The sequence below is a fragment of the Podarcis raffonei genome, chromosome 2, assembly GCF_027172205.1.
Source record: "Podarcis raffonei isolate rPodRaf1 chromosome 2, rPodRaf1.pri, whole genome shotgun sequence".
NCBI lineage: Eukaryota > Metazoa > Chordata > Lepidosauria > Squamata > Lacertidae > Podarcis > Podarcis raffonei.
Window position 1 is genome coordinate 1,302,725 of NC_070603.1, and position 20,366 is coordinate 1,323,090.

The 20,366-nt window shown below is 42.5% G+C and overlaps 1 protein-coding gene across 4 annotated transcripts in view; it reads right to left on the bottom strand.

The window, feature by feature from the left end:
* Window positions 1-1,142: 1,142 nt before the first annotated feature.
* OLFM2 (olfactomedin 2) overlaps window positions 1,143-20,366 on the bottom strand; it is a 239,928-nt gene continuing 220,704 nt past the window's right edge. For all 4 annotated transcript variants that reach the window (XM_053369485.1, XM_053369494.1, XM_053369466.1 and 1 more), the window contains one exon: window positions 1,143-1,995. In XM_053369485.1, the coding sequence (XP_053225460.1) occupies window positions 1,318-1,995 (678 nt within the window). In that variant the 3' untranslated portion in view covers window positions 1,143-1,317. The remainder of the gene's footprint in view (window positions 1,996-20,366) is intronic.

The window sequence follows — 20,366 nt, forward strand, 5'->3', positions numbered from 1 at the left end:
GTCAGCCTTTTTCAGATCCATCCAACTTTTGAATCTGTTTAGAGGCAAGTCTGTTCTGTCCCATTTCTGCATTAATTTGCCTTTTAAAAAATCAGCTACTTGCATGGACATTCACATTTAAGGACCCATTTTTTAAAGCATTTTCATTTTTTAAATTTCTTTCTGTCAAAAAATACACATTTTTTTTTAAAAAATGTATTTTGGTATGCAAGGCAGTGGAGACCTAAGTTCTAGCCCACACATTAGTCTGGGAGGTTTCATACACATCTTTCCTAATATGTTCATTTTTGCATGGGATTTTGACTAATAAACACATTTTTGTAAGTTGTTCTCCTAACAGAATGAATTGTTGTATGTTATTTCCCAATAGAAGCTGCGTGTGTGCATGTTTTTTGCTTGAAGAACTGCAGTGCAAAATTCAGATAAGTGTCAACTTAAAAACCTAAGAAGAGCCTTACTGGATGAGGCCAGTGCCCATCCAAGTCCAGCATCCTGTTCTCACAGTGGCCAACCAGATGGCTGTGGGAAGCCTGCAAGGAGGACCTGAGAGATACCTGCATTTCGGGTTGCGTATTGGTTCAGGGAATTTGAATTACATTGGTTCCCATTAAAAGTAAACCAAGCGGTCTTCCCTAGGGAGATGGAGCCAGCCTAGCTGATGGGAGGCAGACTCCCACAGAAGAAGCCCTTAGCGCAGCCTTTGCCAACCTGAAGACATCCAGAGGTTTTGGACTACAATAACTATCATCCCCAGTTAGCACATGCTGGGTGGGGCTGATGGGAGCTGTAGTCCAAATCATAGCTTTAGAGAGGGTTGGGAGGCACAGAACTGGAGCTCAGCCTCCCAAGGACAATTTTCCTCTTGCGTCTCCTTGGAGTTTTCAAAGGGAAAGGCTGGATCTTTGTTTTCAAAGCCAGTTGGAACCCTGAATATCTTCCAGCACCCAAGTCATTCATTGAACCAAGAAGGGCCCAAACTCCATCTAACCTCAACGAGATTGTCTTTATTTGCCACCGGTAAATAAATTAAATAAAATCAATAAAAAAATAAAAAATAGCCACCCCCCCAAAGAAGCCCCAAACCAGATCCATGCGTCATCAACCACAGGAAAGAGAGAAAAGAGAGAAAGAGAGAGAAAGAGAAAGAAGAAATCTGTTTGCTTTATTATGTAGAAATAATGGCATCACGGAGTGTTTTCCCAGGCCACTGAGTTTGCAGGCCACAGTGCTCCCCCACCTCCCAAACCCACAAGGATAAGAGAGAAAATGAACAAAAATGACAACTGAGAGAGAGTTGAGGCCTCTTTGCTTATGGGATTATAACTCTCCTGAAGTCTTGATGACATGGAAAAGAGTCACGTTGTAGATGACCTGGTGGCCATTGTTCCAGGTATAGAGGACCCTCTCCCGGGGGTTGTAGTCCAACATGGATATGTGGGAATACTGATTGTGGAAGGGAATATCCGTGTACTCATAGCTAGAAGTGTTTGTGTAGTAGGCAAAATAGATCTTAGCCCCAGCCAGGTGTGAATTCGTCACATAGAGGGTCCCGCAGATGATGAAGGATTCACCTGCACTCCGCTTGGGGTAGCCGGTGTCCCAGCTACGGAGAATCTCCAGCGTGACAGGGTCCATCCTGCTTACTACAATGTTGCCAGCATTCTGGTTGGTGGTGTAGACTGCCCAGAGCCCATTCTCATCCACCATGAAGTCGATGTCTGAGAAGCCACCCCAGGAGTAGGGGAAGGTGTTGTTGTAGCCAGCGGTGTTGAGGCTGCGCTGCACGACCACACTCCGCGAACGGAAATGGTACTTCACCACTATGTTGCTCTGGTACTTGTTGTAGTAGAGGGACCCATTGAAGACCACGTGGCCGGTGCCAGCCCAGGGATGAGGCAGCAGGTGCTGGACAAAGTTTTGGCCTGTGATGAAGTCATTGAGTGTACGGTATTCCAGGACACGACGGCCTTTGTAGTAGCCATCCATGTACCAGACCTAAGGAAGAGCACAAGGGACATTAGAATGGGCCCTGCTGAGATTACTCTGTACCAGATCACTTCAGTGTAGCTATATAGGAAGAACAGGTATTTTGAGGTCCAAAGCTGAAAATCTAAATGGAAAAAGGAGAGCATCATCTACCCCACTTAAATTTCCAGCCCAGACCCTAAGGTCTTCATCAGAAGCCCTTCTCTGTGTGTCCCACCCAAGGGAGATGTGCAAGAAGAGGCCTTTCTAGTGGTGGCCCTTGTTGGAAGAAAGCAGGCACATTTCCTTTTCTTAAGCTTCTAGTTAATGCATGTGTTGCTTTAAATGACCAGAGGGCACTGTAATCACTCTATTTAATTTGACTCCTAATTTATTAATGAATGGGGGTCTTGAGGTGCAGCTGGCCAATTGGAGAGTCCCGCTAGCCATGTGCACTGGAACCTTCTCCCTTTCAGCAGCTCATTAGGTGGGGTGGGGGTGGGGGAGTCAGAGGAAGGGCGTCCTGCAAGGGCTTCTGCCTCCCCTTCCCTAATTCCTCAGACCCCAAAGGGGCGGCTCGCAAGAGGCGCCCTGCTCTGCCCACTTCAGCATCAAAGATGGGGTGCGGAAGATGGGCCATCCTGAGCAGGCTCGTTTGGATATTCTGAACCAAAAGCAGAGCAGGTAGAATTTAGGAGGAGTTGCATTTCTGAAATCAGGATTTTGCCCCATCAACACCCTTTCTGGGTTGGCCTTTCAGGCAGAAAGATAACAAAATCCCCTTATTCCAGCTGTTCGTGGGACTGGGGTGGTTGGAGGCGCAGGTAAGGGTGGGGCAAGGACAAGTCTCCCCACACTGCGGTGGTGGTTACTTGAAAAATGGGCGCTTTTCACATGCCGTCCACAATTAAGTAATCAACTGGAAATTAGAAGCTAAGGTTCGAAAGCGAAAGCCACCCAAAGAAAATGCCATCCATGCCGCTGTTAAAAGACTTGAAGGAAGGTGTTGATCTCCTTCCAGGGTTCTAAGTGTTAATATGCTCTTGAAAAGCTCTTTATTAATTGGTTTCATCAGAAACACTTGTAAACATCATGTCATCCAAAAAGTCACATTTCACATAACAACATGTGGCTGTGCTTATGTGGTCATTGGTGACTGCCTACCTGGATGTAGTCCACTTTTCTTCAGCTGGTGGGTGTTTTGAGAGCCAGACTTAGGGCACACTTCAAGCACACCAGCAAGAGCCATGGCAGTGCCAGAGGGAGGAAATTGCCCCAGCCCCAAGGATACAGCCCTTCCCCAATTGCCTCCTCAATTGCTAGACTCCTGCCTTAATGCATACTATTATTTTTTCTTTGCAAGATCATAACATTCGGGACACAACTTAAAGGTAAATGTAAAGGGACCCCTGACCATTAGGTCCAGTCGTGACCAACTCTGGGGTTGTGACGCTCATCTCGCTTTACTGGCCGAAGGAGCCGGCGTACAGCTTCCGGGTCATGTGGCCAGCATGACTAAGCCGCTTTTGGTGAACCAGAGCAGCGCACAGAAACGCCGTTTACCTTCCCGCCAGAGCGGTACCTATTTATCTACTTGCACTTTGACGTGCTTTCGAACTGCTAGGTTGGCAGGAGCAGGGACCGAGCAACGGGAGCTCACCCCGTCGTGGGGATTTGAACCGCCGACCTTCTGATTGGCAAGTCCTAGGCTCTGTGGTTTAAACCACAGCACCACAACTTGTCTACCTGTAAATAAAATTTGCCCTTCTGAGCCCCTCATTTTTCTGGTATGGCCACTGGCAGCAGCACCCATCTAGTATTATTGTTAGTATTATCATCTTAGAGAAGAGGAAGAAAGTGAATAAAATATTGGGGGGGGGGGCAGGTAAACCTCGCCCTGCATAATCGATCACATGATGTGGTGCATGCACACCATTTGAAAGGTAATGCCCATCAACTTTAGATGGCTTGGCTGCCTCAAATATTTTATGGGGGGGGGCGGCTGAAGAGTTGGCTCCTATGGCCTACATCCCCCCATCCTTAAATTTTGCAGTGCTGTCTCCAGCCAAATATGTCAAAAAATGCATCATTTAGCAGAAAGTTTGCATAAAAATGCTTATGGATTAGCAAAAAGAATACATCAAATGCATTAGACTGCTAGCAAAGATGGGTACTGTTTATTACACAAAAGTTGCATGCTAAAATGTGTATATTAGAAAAGGCTCTAAAAGCACTAAAAGGCTCATGAATTTTCATGAGTACTTTTAAAATGTGGAGAACATAACTGAAGAACGCAGTAGTTGAGAGACCCAAATGAACAGAGGTGCCTGTTCCTAAAGCAATGTATTCCCTGAATGCAGCAGGTGAGGGAAGAGGCTGGGAGCATGGCCTTTGCATGGGGATCTGCACAGAAGGTACCCCCAGGCACAAAGGAGGAAACCCTTCATTGCACTTCTGTACTTCTGTACAGCAGCTGTGTAGAAGAAAGAATTTCGATACATGCAGCTTTTCATGCAAAGTTGAGAAAAACTGCTAGAACTGCCACACTTGGGCCAGTTGAAGGATCAGAAGTGCTCTGCAACAATAGCAAATGGGAAGCAAAGCTGCAGACAGCAAACAAACAGTTAAAACCTCAGCTCCACCCCTTGGGGAACCAGATTAGTTAGAAGCCTGGAAGGCAGAGCATTGCTGCTCAATGCTTTGCAATCCTGTGGTTGTTGCACACTTCTAGTATCTGCAATCATTCCCCTGGTTCCTTCTTCATACTCCACCCTCTGGTTGTATCTTTCTCTGCACTGCTTCCACAAGGGTACCTTGAGCAGTTCTTAGTGTCAGAAAGTTCTTCCTGAAGTTTTGTCGGAATCTCCTTTTTTGTAACTTGAAGCCATTGGTTCAAGTCCTACCTTCCAGAGCAGGAGCAAACAAGCTTGCTCCATGTAACAGCCCTTGAGATATTAGAAGATGGCTCTCATATCTTATCTCAGTCTCCTCTTATCCAGGCTAAACATATCCAGCTCCCTCAACTGTTCCTCATAAGCCTTAATCATTTTGTTTGCTCTCCTCTGCATACCTTCCAGCTTGTCAACATTCCTCTTAAATTGTGGTGCCCAGAATTGGACACAGCATTCCAAGTGTGGTCTGACCATGGCAGATGGCAGAATAGAGTGGTACTATGACTTCCTTTGATCTGGACACTAGACTTCTGTTGATGCAGCCTAGAATAGTGTTAGCTCTTTTTTTGCTGCTGCATCACACTGCTGACTCATGCTAAGCTTGTGGTCCACCAAGACCCCTAGATCCTTTTCACATGTACTACTGGTATCTGCTCTAAGATTTTGTCGCACCCCATGCGCAGACCATTTCACTGGAAAAGGCATTGTGCAGACCCAGATCAAGGCCTTCTTTCTCTCCCTCTGATCCCCAGAGGGTGCATGAGATTGCTCCAGCACAGGACACTGGTGCACCTGTGGAGCAAGCTCCTCCTTCCGGATAGGATACTCAACTGCCCTTGCTGCCACATGCAAGATGGCAACCATCTCTGAAATGTGACCTCTGGGCAGTCAGCACAAGCGCTGATCACAAGCCGAGTCACCCCAGTGTAGATCTCTGACATCCTGGGATGGAGCTCATAGTCACAATGCAGGATGGGGAATGTGCAGGAGAGAACAGGTTCTGCTTAACCCTTGCTTGCTGAGTCTTTCACTGTAGCTTGCCTTCATAGCGCTCTCTGTGTTTTTCCTTCGGAGAATAAGCTTGTGGTGGGAGATGGTGAAAAATAACCTGGTAGCAAGGGTTGCAAGGGGCAGTTAGCTAGTGGGACCCAATGGCAGTCCCCTGCAAATGCCCTTTGCCTTCTGCATCACAGCAACTTGGCAAGCACTTTTGAAGCCCAAGCAGTACATCCTTCCAATCTCAGCTCATTGTCAGCTGCACAATTGGTCCAGACCATTAACATGCTCATCATCAGCTCTCACAGGCCCTGACCAGATGCCAGATTGGAGAGCTCCACTGTTTGCTTCAAACATTGGCAAAGGAGACAGGAAGCCTTGAGTGTATAAACTTTGCCGGAGGCTTCTTTGCTCTCTGCCTAACACTGGGGCTCAGCAGAGCAGCCCCAGGGATCTGTGCCTTTCTCTTCCCCTTTCATTCTTCTTTAAACAATTAAGCCCATTTGATGGAGCAGCTGACATCTCCCTGCATCGGATTAGCTGTGTTTGGTGCCTAAACTGGATCCCTCCCCCTCCCCTCCTCTCTTTCTCTCCAAAGCTCAGGGCTACCTTTTGAAATTTAAAATATAATTCACTCAAAAGGAAAGGCATAGTGGGAGGGGGAGAGATACAGCCAGACATATAACACGCATGCTTTCCAAGTCCCCTGGAGCCAACTGTCAACTAGAAATAAGACACTGAGAAAGTTTGCATTATCACCAGAAGTTAATTGGATGGGACTGAAGACTGAGAGCGCAAAAACTATGGTTTGCAGCTTGATCATTTGACCTGATCATTAAAATTAGCTGCCTCAGCTCCCACCTCCTTCAGATAACTGCTGGGGATCCACCAGTGTTAATTGCTCCCCTGTGATCCTAATGATAGGTCAATGAACCACCATTTTAATTTCCCCATAATGCCCTGGAGCAGTCTTTCCCAACCTGGTGTCCTCCAGGTGTTGCTGGACTCCAGCTCTTATCAGTCCTAGCCGCCCTGCTCAATGAATGCTGGGAGTTGTAGTCCAACAACAGCTGGAAGGCATGAGGTTGGAAAAGACTGCTCTAGAGCACCACTTGCTTCAGGGGCACTGTGGGAAATTTTAAATGGTGTCTCAGAGACACCTACTGCAGTTGATAGTGGCAAGGGGCCCACCAATGTTGGAGGGGGTCCAACAGGAGCACTTGCTGAGAGTCCCCTGAAACCTGGAGTTATTGTTTAACTGTTACATATGTCAGGTTTTAGAATAGTGTTCCTGGTGGAAATATCTCAAGTGAGAGCTGGTTAAATCCAAAGAGGCTATGTAGGGTAGTAGACAATGTGGCCAGCTCTGCCTGAGGGGAAACCCTTTTCAAATTCCAGTTCAACCAGGAATCCAGTCTCATGTAATTTCCCAGTTACTGATCACATTTCTATCTTGCCTTCTCCTTCCAAGGACTGGTGTATCCTCTTAGTTTAGACTATCTTGACATTCCAGTTCTGGGGCCTCATTTGTGACTCATCTGGGTGATAAGAACATACAAAGAGTCCTGCTGGATCAGGCCAATAACCCACCTAATCCAGCATCCTGTTCTCACAGTGGCCAACCAGATACCAGTGGGAAACCCACAAGCAGAATTTGAGCACAACAGCATTCTCCTCTCCTGTGTTTCCAGTAGCTAGTATTTACAAGGTGTCCCCTTCATCCTAGGGTATCTACACTGCCAAGACAGACATGAATTTGAGATGGCAGTGGAAGTTGGACATGAAGCCTAGATTCCATGTGATCCCTAGTCTATGTCCATGTCTAAAGTGATCTGGGCTACTGGCCACAACTCAGCCATTGCAGCCATGGGAGATCTGTCTTCATGAATTCCAACATGCATTGGTCCGGGACATGAGTCCCCTACCAACCAGTCTATGGGTAGACTGCCCAGTCAGCTACATGGTTAGCCTGTCCTTGTGCAGAATACCTGCAATGTTCTTGGTGATAATCTATATAGTTAGGAAATAAAATCATGTGATACAACCCTTTTTGGAGCATGCCATTCTAGAATACAGAGAACCAGCATCTCTTGGAGAAAGCTAGTCTGGATTCCTTCATCCTCACACCCTGGAATCCTGGGGCTGCCAACCTGTATTATTAGGCCCATGGGTACATTTTATTTTTGAGCAAGTGCCAAGGCTACCACTCACTCTGGTCACTTCTAATTCCCCTCCCCAGATCACAAAAGAGAGAAAGTGTGCACAAACACATCACTTTTCCAATGGATCTGGGGAAAAGTCATATCCAGAAGAATTAATCGAGTCTTGAAAAAGCACATGGAGCTGAAAATGGAAGTGGGGAAGGTTGTCACTCTTCCAGCTTTCCCCTTCAGCTCTATTTACTTTTCAAGAGAAAAATGGTAACCAAGCTGACCACCTCATAGCCATGAGGGCAATGTGTGGCTTGGGGTCTCAAGGTCCCATTGGGCCAAATGGGGTGCTGCTCCACCAGTTTACAACCAATCCTGGACGTGGCACTGACTGTCAGCTTCTACTTCCTTTGTCTCAGCTGGGAGGAGGATGGAGACAAACTAGAATTAGTTGGCTCTGCCCATTACTATTTTTTTTTTAAGATATTTATTAAAATTTTCAAAATTAATACAGTAAGAATATAAAAAGTCAAAAAGAAAAAGGAAAAAAATACGAAAAAACAGAAAAAAAGATACATAAAAATTAAAAACACATTAAGTTCACCAAAATTTACTTTCATTGACATATTTTCCCGACCTCCTCATACCTCCCCTTTTTGTATTCCAATTCAAATGATTGATTCAGCAAATCCTTAACCATAATTCTTAACCTAATAAATTAACATGTTATTATTTTACTTTTACTCTTTCATCCATTTCCTCAATTTATTTTTGCTAACCTTATTTTCCTTTAATTTAGTTCATTTTTTTAAAAAAAACCAATTTTACCTTATCCAAACTTAAACATCAATACTTATACATCAATACATATTCTTAAAACATTCTTTCTAAAGTCGACCCAAATTCCCTTCCACGAATTTCCCAAATTTCATAAACATTACAAAAACAAAAATAAAAGCAAAACACATTATATTTATGTACCCTTTGGATTCCCAAACCCCACCCCCACCCCTTTCCCGGTTCCAGTCCCCAACAAATGTCCATCAGTCTTAATCTAATATTTAGCCTGGAGATCTCACATCCGAGGCTCTTAATTCTCTCTCAGTTCCTCTCTGCTGGTTTTTTTGATAGTCCTTAAAATTAAACACCAACTCTCGGAGAAGCTCTGGCCCTTCAGGATCCATGTTTCTTTCAACCAGTCCTCCATACTTAAAGGTGGAACCCAAATCTTGTTTCTTACTCCTTTCAAGTCCAAATGTCCCCAAGGCTCCAACCTCCACCTTGAGCAAATTTATAATCCTTAGGTCTTCAGATCTCCACATAAGGAGATCTTTCCTTTCTTCAATCTCCAATTCAGGCTAGATTTTCCAAATCAAATTCTTATTTTCCTTCATTACCATCATGTCAGGCCTCAAGTCCTCCTTCATCATCTGCAGCTCTTCAGGGACAACATATGTCTCCTTCTCCAAATTCTCAAAGTTGTCAAGTTTCTCTTTCTGTTCAGTTGAATAAACTTCCAGATTCAACTCCTTATCAGTTTCAATGATATTGTTTACAGTTGAGTCCAGAGTTGTAACATTTATAGCCAAAACATCAATTTGGCCTTGCAACTTTCCCAAGAGAACAAAGACTCTGTCCAATTCAGCCTGAATTCTCCCTTCTCCAGCCATTCTTGTAATGTCCCAAATCCCCCTCTAGAGGGATTTTGGTTTCTTAGTGTTCATTCCAATCCAAGCCCAAAAATCCAGCTAGTTTGTATCAGTTCTTCCTTGTTTTCAACAAATTATAACAAAAATTGTAACATATATAACCAGCAGAAGCAACAGAAACAAAGTTCTCTTTTTCCGTTTTGACAGCTACTTTGACAGCTGTCAAACTCTTTAGTACCTCATCGACAGGCTCTCTCGCGGAACACTCCCGGGTCCGGGAGGGTGGCACTTCGGTTCCCAAAATTAGCTCTTTATCCTCCAGCAAAATTTATTATACTGCCAAATCGTGAAATTAAAGTCTTTTACCAAAGAAGGAAAGAAGAAAAGGTTCTCTCGACCTTAGTTAGCAGGTCTTTGCTTTAACTTGTTTACAAGACGGGGAGGCAGACTTCCTTTTTACACCTTCCCCGATCGTGCCTAATTCTTAAAAGCAAAATTTTCTTTACAGTACCAATTTCCGTAGTACTCACGGGTTGTTACTTTTAGAGTCCAATTGTTCAAAAGAAGAAGTCAGCGCTCTCCGACCATGGCAATGCGGCTTCACTCTGCAGGAGAAGCAGTCGAATCTCCACACCGCGCCGCTCACCCCGTCCCCCGTTCCGAAGCCTTTAAAAAGGCTCCTTTGCAGGTCGGGGGGGCGCAAATGGTGCCCGCCGAGTCACCAGGTTTACAGGCTTCACCGCCTGTGATTTTTATGGGTCCCCGCGTCGCCGCAGCGGCAAAACCCGATCCTGCAGAGCCGATTCCCTCCGGAGCTCAGAGGGAATCTGCCATTAGTCGATGGCACTAACCCGGAAGTCCCGGCTCTGCCCATTACTAGTTTTGCCTACTGTTGATTTTCTGCCCAACCAGTCTCAATGGGCACCAGCCACCAATGCATACATAGGTCCCCCCAGCCCCACTGCTATCAAGCCCATTCTGTTACCTATGCTCTATTAACTGAAGATACCGAGTCTGTGAATGCTGCTTGTAAACTCTGGCCAAGTAACTCATTCATCATGGGCTTTCTGCCATCCAAATTTTGTCTCCCACTTGTTTCCCTCTGCTTTATCATGCCAAAAAGCTCAACTGCAAAGAATGAGTAAACATATCCCAACCTTTATGGATGATTTATGCTTGTTTTATTAAATGTTTTCTCTCCTTTAATTTACAGAGTTAAAACACATTTTCACTCTTTTTCTGCTGATCAAATGCTCGAGTAGTTTTTAATAACTGAAGAAGCATTGTGATAGCAAGAGGTGGGCAAGATTGATTTCACACTTGGAGGATGATCAGACAAAGTTCCCCTCCTTGGTCTCTTCTGCAGAGCTGGGGTGGAAGGGAAGGGAGCCTGTTTGGATTTCTTCTCAATAAATCATTTTTCTATGGAGCCACAGGACTTTGCCAAGTCCTTGAAAACTGGGAATATGTGATCCTGCAAAAGTTTATAAGGGCTTGTATTGACTGAAATTCACATTAAGCCTTGGTTAACATAGGAGCCCATGAAAGAGAAGTCTTCAAGTGATTGCAGCAGCTAGAGCAGGGGTCAGCAAACTTTTTCAGAAGTGGGCCAGTCCCTCTGTCCCTCAGACCTTGTGGGGGGCCGGACTATATTTTTTGGGGGGGCGGGGGAAATGAATGAATTTATATGCCCCATATCCTGCCAACCTAGCAGTTGGAAAGCACCTCAAAGTGCAAGTAGATAAATAGGTACTGCTCTGGCGGAAAGGTAAACGGTGTTTCCATGCGCTGCTCTGGTTCGCCAGAAGCGGCTTAGTCCTGCTGGCCACATGACCTGGAAGCTGTACGCTGGCTCCCTCGGCCAATAAAGCGAGATGAGCGCCGCAACCCCAGAGTCGGTCACAACTGGACCTAATGGTCAGGGGCCCCTTTACCTTTATATGCCCCATAAATAACCCAGAGATACCGTACATTTTAAATAAAAGCACACATTCTACTCATGTAAAAACACCAGGCAGGCCCCACAAATAACCCAGAGATGCATTTTAAAGAAAAGGACACATTCTATTCATGTAAAAACACGCTGATTCCCAGACCATCCAAGGGCCGGATTTAGGCAGCGATTGGGCCAGATCCGGCCCCCAGCCCTTAGGTTACCTACCCATGAGCTAGAGGTTTGAACAGCTGCTCCCTTCCAACCCTGTTTTTGCACCACCACAGCATCAAGATTCTTCTTGGGCTCAAAGCAGCAGAGGAGACTATAAGGAAGTTCCTGCCGAATTCCCAGCAAGGAGGGAAAGTGAACTAGTAGTGAGAGGTAGTGCAGGTCGCTATCACAGCTGTTGGAACCCTCAGCTGCTACATTCACCCAGAGACTACTGACCATAGTGAACCTCATTCACAGGTTCTTGTATGAAGTGGAGATAAGCTTCTTTTACATGTAACTTGAAAGACAAAGAAGCAAGTAGAACGATACACTGGAATTACAAAATTGGAAGGTACCATATTGTCATCTACTCAGCCCCCCTTCCACCAAGTGGAATAATCCTCAACACAGGTCTTCTGATTGACCCAAATAACTAAGACCACAGAATTGTGAGGAAAGCTTCAGTCAAAAGGACCAATATGTTTTTCTAAACAGGAATATGAAGGGGTTAAGACTCATAGGGCTCCTGAATTCCTAGAGGGCACTTTATGAGGTAACATCTTTGCACAAGCAGGAAAAATATAATGGCTCTTAATTTTTTGAACTTCCTCCCACCTGAGGAACAGTTTTTTTCTCGTCATGCAGCTATGGGGATAATACGCAAGGTCTGTGCTCTCCCAAGTCCAAGCACCATCTTCAGTCTCAACCATGTATTTTAAAAGTAATTTAGAAGTAGCTTTGCCTGTCTTGTATTTCTAATTGCTCACTGCTGAGTCCTGAGCAAGACTATTATGTAAGTAAATGTTACATTTTTCATGTTTACAATACAGTCTGTTGCCTGATTATTTTGTAGAAGATAAAGAGGGGAAATCAGCCTGCTGGGGAAGCCTTAATCTTTGCCCCAGTCTTCTCCGATAAAGAAAACAATGCCCGACCTGAAGAATTTGGAGCAAATGATTCAGCAGAGGAAACACAGCCCAGAATAACTAAGGAGATAGTACAAGAATACTTGGCTAGTTTAGATGTATTCAAATCTCCAGGGCCAGATGAACTGCATCCAAGAGTATTAAAAGAACTGGCAGATGTGATTTCAGAACCACTGGCAGTCATCTTTGAGAATTCCTGGAGAACAGGCGAAGTCCCAGCAGACTGGAGGAATGCAAATGTTGTCCCTATTTTCAAAAAGGGGAAAAGAGAGGACCCAAATAATTACCACCCAGTCAGTCTGACATCAATACCAGGGAAGATTCTGGAGAAGATCATTAAGCAAACAGTCTGTGAGCACCTAGAAAGGAATGCTGTGATCACCAATAGTCAGCATGGATTTCTGAAAAATAAGTCATGTCAGACTAACCTGATCTTGTTTTTTGACAGAGTTACAACCCTGGTAGATGAAGGGAACGCAGTGGATGTAGCCTACCTTGATTTCAGCAAGGCATTTGACAAGGTGCCCCATGATATTCTTGTAAAGAAGCTGGTAAAATGCGGTCTTGACTATGCTACCACTCAGTGGATTTGTAACTGGCTGACTGACCGAACCCAAAGGGTGCTCATCAATGGTTCCTCTTCATCCTGGAGAAGAGTGACTAGTGGGGTGCCACAGGGTTCTGTCTTGGGCCCGGTCTTATTCAACATCTTTATCAGCGACTTGGATGATGGAGTCAAGGGCATCCTGATCAAATTTGCAGATGACACCAAACTGGGAGGGGTGGCTAACACCCCAGAGGACAGGATCACACTTCAAAACGACCTTGACAGATTAGAGAACTGGGCCAAAACAAACAAGATGAATTTTAACAGGGAGAAATGTAAAGTACTGCACTTGGGCAAAAAAAATGAGAGGCACAAATACAAGACGGGTGACACCTGGCTTGAGAGCAGTACATGTGAAAAGGATCCAGGAGTCTTGGTTGACCCCAACCCACATGAGCCAACAGTGTGACGCGGCAGCTAAAAAAGCCAATGCAATTCTGGGCTGCATCAAGAGGAGTATAGCATCTAGATCAAGGGAAGTAATAGTGCCACTGTTTTCTGCTCTGGTCAGACCTCACCTGGAGTACTGTGTCCAGTTCTGGGCACCACAGTTCAAGAAGGACACTGACAAACTGGAACGTGTCCAGAGGAGGGCAACCAAAATGGTCAAAGGCCTGGAAACGATGCCTTATGAGGAACGGCTAAGGGAGCTGGGCATGTTTAGCCTGGAGAAGAGGAGGTTAAGGGGTGATATGATAGCCATGTTCAAATATATAAAAGGATGTCACATAGAGGAGGGAGAAAGGTTGTTTTCTGCTGCTCCAGAGAAGCGGACACGGAGCAATGGATCCAAACTACAAGAAAGAAGATTCCACCTAAACATTAGGAAGAACTTCCTGACAGTAAGAGCTGTTTGACAGTGGAATTTGCTGCCAAGGAGTGTGGTGGAGTCTCCTTCTTTGGAGGTCTTTAAGCAGAGGCTTGACAACCATATGTCAGGAGTGCTCTGATGGTGTTTCCTGCTTGGCAGGGGGTTGGACTCGATGGCCCTTGTGGTCTCTTCCAACTCTATGATTCTATGATTCTATGATTCTATGAATATATATAAGTGTCAGCTCCGTTCCTTCACTGACAGGGAATGAAAAGGCAGGCCGAGAGAGAGAAGAGGCAAGAGTGGGATGCAGAGGGAAGCAGCAGGGAGCAGCCGGAACTTGATCTCTGGACACAGGGAGAAGGCTTGTCAGCTCAGACACAGGGATGCAGGTTTAACTTGAATTCACTTTTCCCAACTTTTACACCTGTAATCTCTTTGTTTGCTCTTATGTTTTTGGCAAGTACTTCCAAGACCAGAATAAACAATAATGGTGATAATGGGCATCCTTGTCTTATTTCTTTTTGGATCTTACAATCATCCGTTATCACCTGATTTATAATTAGTTTAGCTTTTTGTTCTGAATAGATTGCTGCTATTGCTTTTAAAAACTTGGGACCACTTCTGATTTGTTCTAACAACTTTATCATGAACTTCCAAGAAACATTATCGAAGGCTTTTTCAGCGTCTATAAACATCATTGCCACTTTCTTTTTATTTTTAGCCTCCAAATATTCTATTATATTCAAAATATTCCTTATATTATCCTTCATTTGTCTTCCTGGTAGAAACCCAGCTTGGTCTTGATGTATATATTCATTTAATATATTTTTTTAATCTGTTAGCTAGGATATTTGCAAACAATTTGTAATCATTATTTAACAAGGAAATAGGCCTATAGTTTCTAATTTGCAGCAAATCTGCGTCTTGTTTTGGAATTACTGTTCCCATGTTTCTGGGATTTCGCCTGTGTTCAGTATTTCATTCATGAAATCTTTCAATGGGTTCGCTAATTGTTCATTTAATATTTTATAATATTTTGCCATAAAGCCATCCGGGCCTGGAGAATTGCCATTTTTAGAGCTTTTTATTGCATCAAGTATTTCTTGCATTGTTATCTGGGAGTTAAGGATGTTCCTTTGTTCTTCTTTTAAATATGGCATATTGCTATTTCTGATGTACTCTTCTATCTTAAATGTTTTTTCTTTCCCTTGTCTATACAACTCAGAAAAATATTTAACAAACCCTTCTCGTATTTCCTTCAGCTTGTTTGTAATTCTGCCATTTATGTTAATTTTATTTATGTTGTTCCTTTGTTCACTTTTATTCAGCTGCCAGGCTAACAACTTCCCCGGTTTATTTGCATGCTCAAAATATTTTTGTTTTACTCTTTTTATTTTCCAGATGATTTCCTCGTTTATAATAGTTGAGTATTGGGTTTGTAATGTTTTGATTGCCTGTTTTACTGCCTCTTTGTTTGCTTTGCTTGGCAGCTGTTTCTCCTTTTTCATAATTTCCTCCAATATTTCTTTTTTCTTTTTCTCTCTCAATTTCCTTTTAAATGAATTTTGTTGTATAAAGAGTCCTCTCATTACAGCCTTGCTTGCATCCCAGACCGTCTGTAACTTTGTTGACTATTTATTTCAAAGTAATCCATCAAGGTCTTTTTTGCTTTTTCAACAAATTTGTGATCATCTAATAAATCATCATTTAATCTCCATCCAAAAGAGGTTTGGCTTTCTTTTTGTAATTCCATAGTCAGGGAATTATGGTCTAAAAAGGTTCTGGGATTGATTTCAATTCTTTTGACTCTTGTTTCTAATTCTTTGGAGATCCATATAGAGTCTATTCTCAAACTGCTGTCATGTACATGGCTGTAAAAAGTATACATGTGTCTTACTCTCCAGATATCTATCAGCTTTAGATTTTGAGTCATGTTAAAAAAAGTTTTTGGCAGTTTACCTTCTTTGGTCTCTTTTTTCCTGGCTGTTCTGTCTTTGTCTAAAGTTGGAACTCCATTTAAGTCTCCCATTAAAATAATCTTTTGATCTGCAAATTCAAGTAGTTCTGTTTCTAGTTTCCTGAAAAAAGTTGCTTTTTTATCATTAGGGGCATAAATACCAACCAATATCACTTTCTCTCCCTGGATTTTAATTTGTATTATTAAAATTCTGCCTTTTTCGTCCTTCTGAATAAATTTGGGTTCAAGTGCAGGATTAATATAAAAAACAGCGTATGCAGATGATTTAGTGATAAAAGTGGAAGAACCTAAAACTTCACTCCCTAAAGTAATAGAAAAAAATCAGAATTTTGGGGAAGTGGCAGGATTTAAGCTAAATAGGAATAAAACTAAATTATTAGTTAAAAATATGAAGGAAGAAGAAAGAACCGAATTAGAACAAAATATTGAGATTGAAGTCCATAGAAAGGTTAAATATTTAGGGATTTGGTTAACATCAAGAAATATAAACCTATTTAAAAATAAGTATGAAAAAAATTGGCTTGAGGTAAAAAGAAATTTAGAAATATGGAGCAGAATGAATCTCTCAATGTTAGGAAAAATATCAGCGATTAAAATGAATGTGTTGCCTAAAATGCTATTTCTTTTTCAATCAATACCAGTCATCCTGAAAGATGAATGCTTTAAACAATGGCAGAAAGAGATTTTAAGATTTATCTGGGGGGGCAAAAGGCCAAGGATAAAACATAAAATACTTACAGATGTAAAAGATAGAGGCGGGTTTGCCCTCCCAGACCTTAAATTGTATTATGAATCTGCTTGTTTGGTGTGGATCAGGGACTGGATGAGATTGGACAAGCAAGAGGCATTACAACTAGAAGGACATGACACAGATTTGGTTGGCATGCATACTTAGGGTATGGGAAAGGGAAGATTCACAGAAGCTTTTACAACCATATAATCAGGAAATCATTAATGAGAGTATGGGAGAGATATAAAGACTTATTGGAACAAAAGACTCCGTAGTGGCTTTCACCACATGAAGCATTACTGCTCAAACTACTTGGAAAGAAAGGAAAATGGCTCACATATGCTGATTTATTAAAGGAACATGATGGGAAATGGAAATTAAGAGATTATGATGAGATCAAAGACCACCTTCAGAGTTGGCTGCATTATCGACAATTACATGAAACATATAAAGAAGACTGTAAGAAAGGATTTAGTTATACTAGATCTAGGTTTCAAATGGAAGTGATTGAAGGGAAAGTGAAATTACTGAAGGCCGCATATAGCATACTATTAGAATGGGCTGCTGAAATGGAATACGCAAGATGAGATGGTGAAATTTGTAATGATTAAATGGGCACAAGACGTTGGACATAACATTATATTTGCTGACTGGGAACAGTTGTGGACCACCGGGATTAAATTTACGGCATGTAATGCCTTAAGAGAGAATATTATGAAAATGATATACAGGTGGTACATGACCCCAGTCAAGCTTGCAAAAATCTACCATTTGCCCGACAATAAATGTTGGAAATGTAAGGAAAATGAAGGTACATTCTTTCACCTTTGGTGTACGTGTCCCAGGATTAAGGCTTTCTGGGAAATGATATATAATGAATTGAAAAAGGTATTTAAATATACCTTCTTGAAGAAACCAGAGGCCTTTCTCTTGGGCATGGCCGGCCAAGTGGTGCCAAAGAAGGACAGAACTTTTTTCATGTATGCTACAACAGCAGCAAGAATACTCATCGCAAAGTATTGGAAGACGCAAGATCTACCCACTCTGGAAGAATGGCAGATGAAACTGATTGACTGTATGGGATTGGCAGAAATGACGAGCAGAATCCATGACCAGGGAGAAGAGCCGGCAGAAGAAGACTGGAAAAAATTTAAGGACTATTTACAGAAATATTGTAAAATTAAGGAATGCTGAATGATGTTGGATTGAAATAGAGTGGTTTCTAGCTGTAATGATATAAAGGAACATGGATGAAAAAAAAAGGGTTTGGATAGAAAATAAGGTGATATGATAAGCTGTAATGCTTTAAGTTAAGGATTTGCTGAACAAATAATCTGAAATGGAATACAAGAAGGCTAGGTATGAGGAGGTCAGAGAAATTTGTTATTGAAAAGTATGTTTTATGAACTATATGTTTTTTAATTTCTTTGCTTGTTTTTTGTTTGTATAAAAATTGGAAACTTTAATAAATATCTCTCTAAAAAAAAAGAGAGACAGTTAGGGCAGTTGGTCCTTGAGTGTGGGGTGGTAGCAGAGATAGAGAGAGGAACATAAGACTAAGAAAGTAAAGAGGAACACTGTTTGGAATGCTGTAATAGTTTTGTTTTAAGTCTGAAATAAAATACACTCTTCTTTATGAAAAAAAAAAGCATACTATTAGAATGGGAGATGAAAGATGAAGAGGTAAAATCAGTTTGATTAAATGGGCACAAGATGTAGGTCACAATATTATGATGGAGGATTGGGTTAAATTATGGAAAACTGACTTAAAATTTACAGATTGTTCACTATTGAAGGAGAACTACATGAAGATGATGTACACATGGTATACAAAACCAGTGCAGCTAGGGAAAATGTACAAAACTAGCTCAAACATATGTTGGAAGTGTAAGGAAAAGGAGGGAACATTTTATCATATGTGGTGGGATTGTAAAGTAATTAAAAAATTTTGGGAAATGATATACAATGAACTGAATAAAATGTTCCATTTAACATTTGTTTAAAAACTTGAGGCATTTTTGTTGGGGATTGTAGGGAAAGACCTGCCAAAAAAGTTGAAAAACATCTTCATCTATGCGACAACGGCCGCAAGAGTTCTGGTAGCACAAGGATGGAAGACTGAAGAAATCCCAACTAAAGAATCATGGCAAGAAAAATTGACGGACTATGCAGAACTGGCAAAATTGACACATAAGCTATGGGACAAGGATAACTGTGACTTTAAGGATGAATGGGAACCTTTCACAAAGTATCTGAAGACGCAACAAAGCGAACTGGACTCCTTGGCAGGTTTTGAATGAACATTCACAATTTTTTACTGATAATAATTAGCTAAACAGTTGGAGGATCTATACAACTCTGTAACATGCAGAAAATAGCATTACTGGAGAAACCAAAGACTGGAACTGAGGGAAGTAGTGGGGTGGGGGGATGGGTTTTGTGGGGGGGAGGGGGGAGGGAGGAAAAATGGGGGGGAATAAGGATATGTTTTTGGAAAATATGTTTTTTTATAACTTTGAATAAAAATATATATATAAAAAATAAAAAGACACAGGGATGCAGGGAGCGCCCTCTCCAAAATCTCGTAGACTCACGAGAGTGTCCGAGAAGCGCAAACAGGACAGGAAGAGAAGGTGGGGGTTTTCCTGTCAGGGGAAAAGGGGGCAACTGTGCTTTCTGAGGATGACGGAGATTAGCGGAGCTCCGAATGGGACCTTTTGATTTGACTAAGAAATCTGGAATAATTAACTGCTGGAGTCATCTCGTGTGTGTGGGAGAGACCCAAGCCACTGCAATAAGTTTCCAGTTTAAATGCTGCAAGGGATGGTATACTGGTATTTTTAATTCTGCAAATCCAGTGCTATAAATCTCATGTGAAACTGGAGAGACAAATTAAGTTTCAGCAGATAAATTAAATTTCAAATTCAGCGGAAAATCTTTTGCTCATAATTTTCATTATACTCAATTTGCTGTAATTCTCATGATAAATGATGCCACTAAGATTGCAGTCCTGCCCTATCTCCTAGAGCACAGGGGCAGCCACACAACATCACTTAATCGGCTTCACATGCATGAGAGTTTAAAAACAATGCATCTCTCTCCTATGCTTAGGCTTCTTATTACCAGACTAATTTCCAACCGTTAACATTTCTGCTATCCCATTTTTCAATTTTTGCCTACAATAGGGATTCTGAACTTCCTAGGGACCACATTGGCCACTTTCAAACCCGTACATTTCTCACAGAGCATCAATTAAGCTGAACTGCAAAACCAATGTAAATTAAGTTATAAAAGTTGCTGACGTAGTCATCCCATACTTATGTTGGAAAACTGTATGTGTTTGTTTAAACAGCCAGCCTCTCTGTCAGCTTTTGGTGTGACCAGGAAAAAGAGCTAGGGGTCCCTTTACCTTTACCTTTTAGACAGGAGGAAGCTCTGTTTACCAGGCCACTCCCAAACCATCTTTTACAAAAAGGTTGATAATTGGGGATGCATCGGGAAGGTGGAAAGATAAGAGATAATCATAGAATCATAGAATCATAGAGTTGGAAGAGACCACAAGGGCCATCGAGTCCAACCCCCTGCCAAGCAGGAAACACCATCAGAGCACTCCTGACATATGGTTGTCAAGCCTCTGCTTAAAGACCTCCAAAGAAGGAGACTCCACCACACTCCTTGGCAGCAAATTCCACTGTCAAACAGCTCTTACTGTCAGGAAGTTCTTCCTAACGTT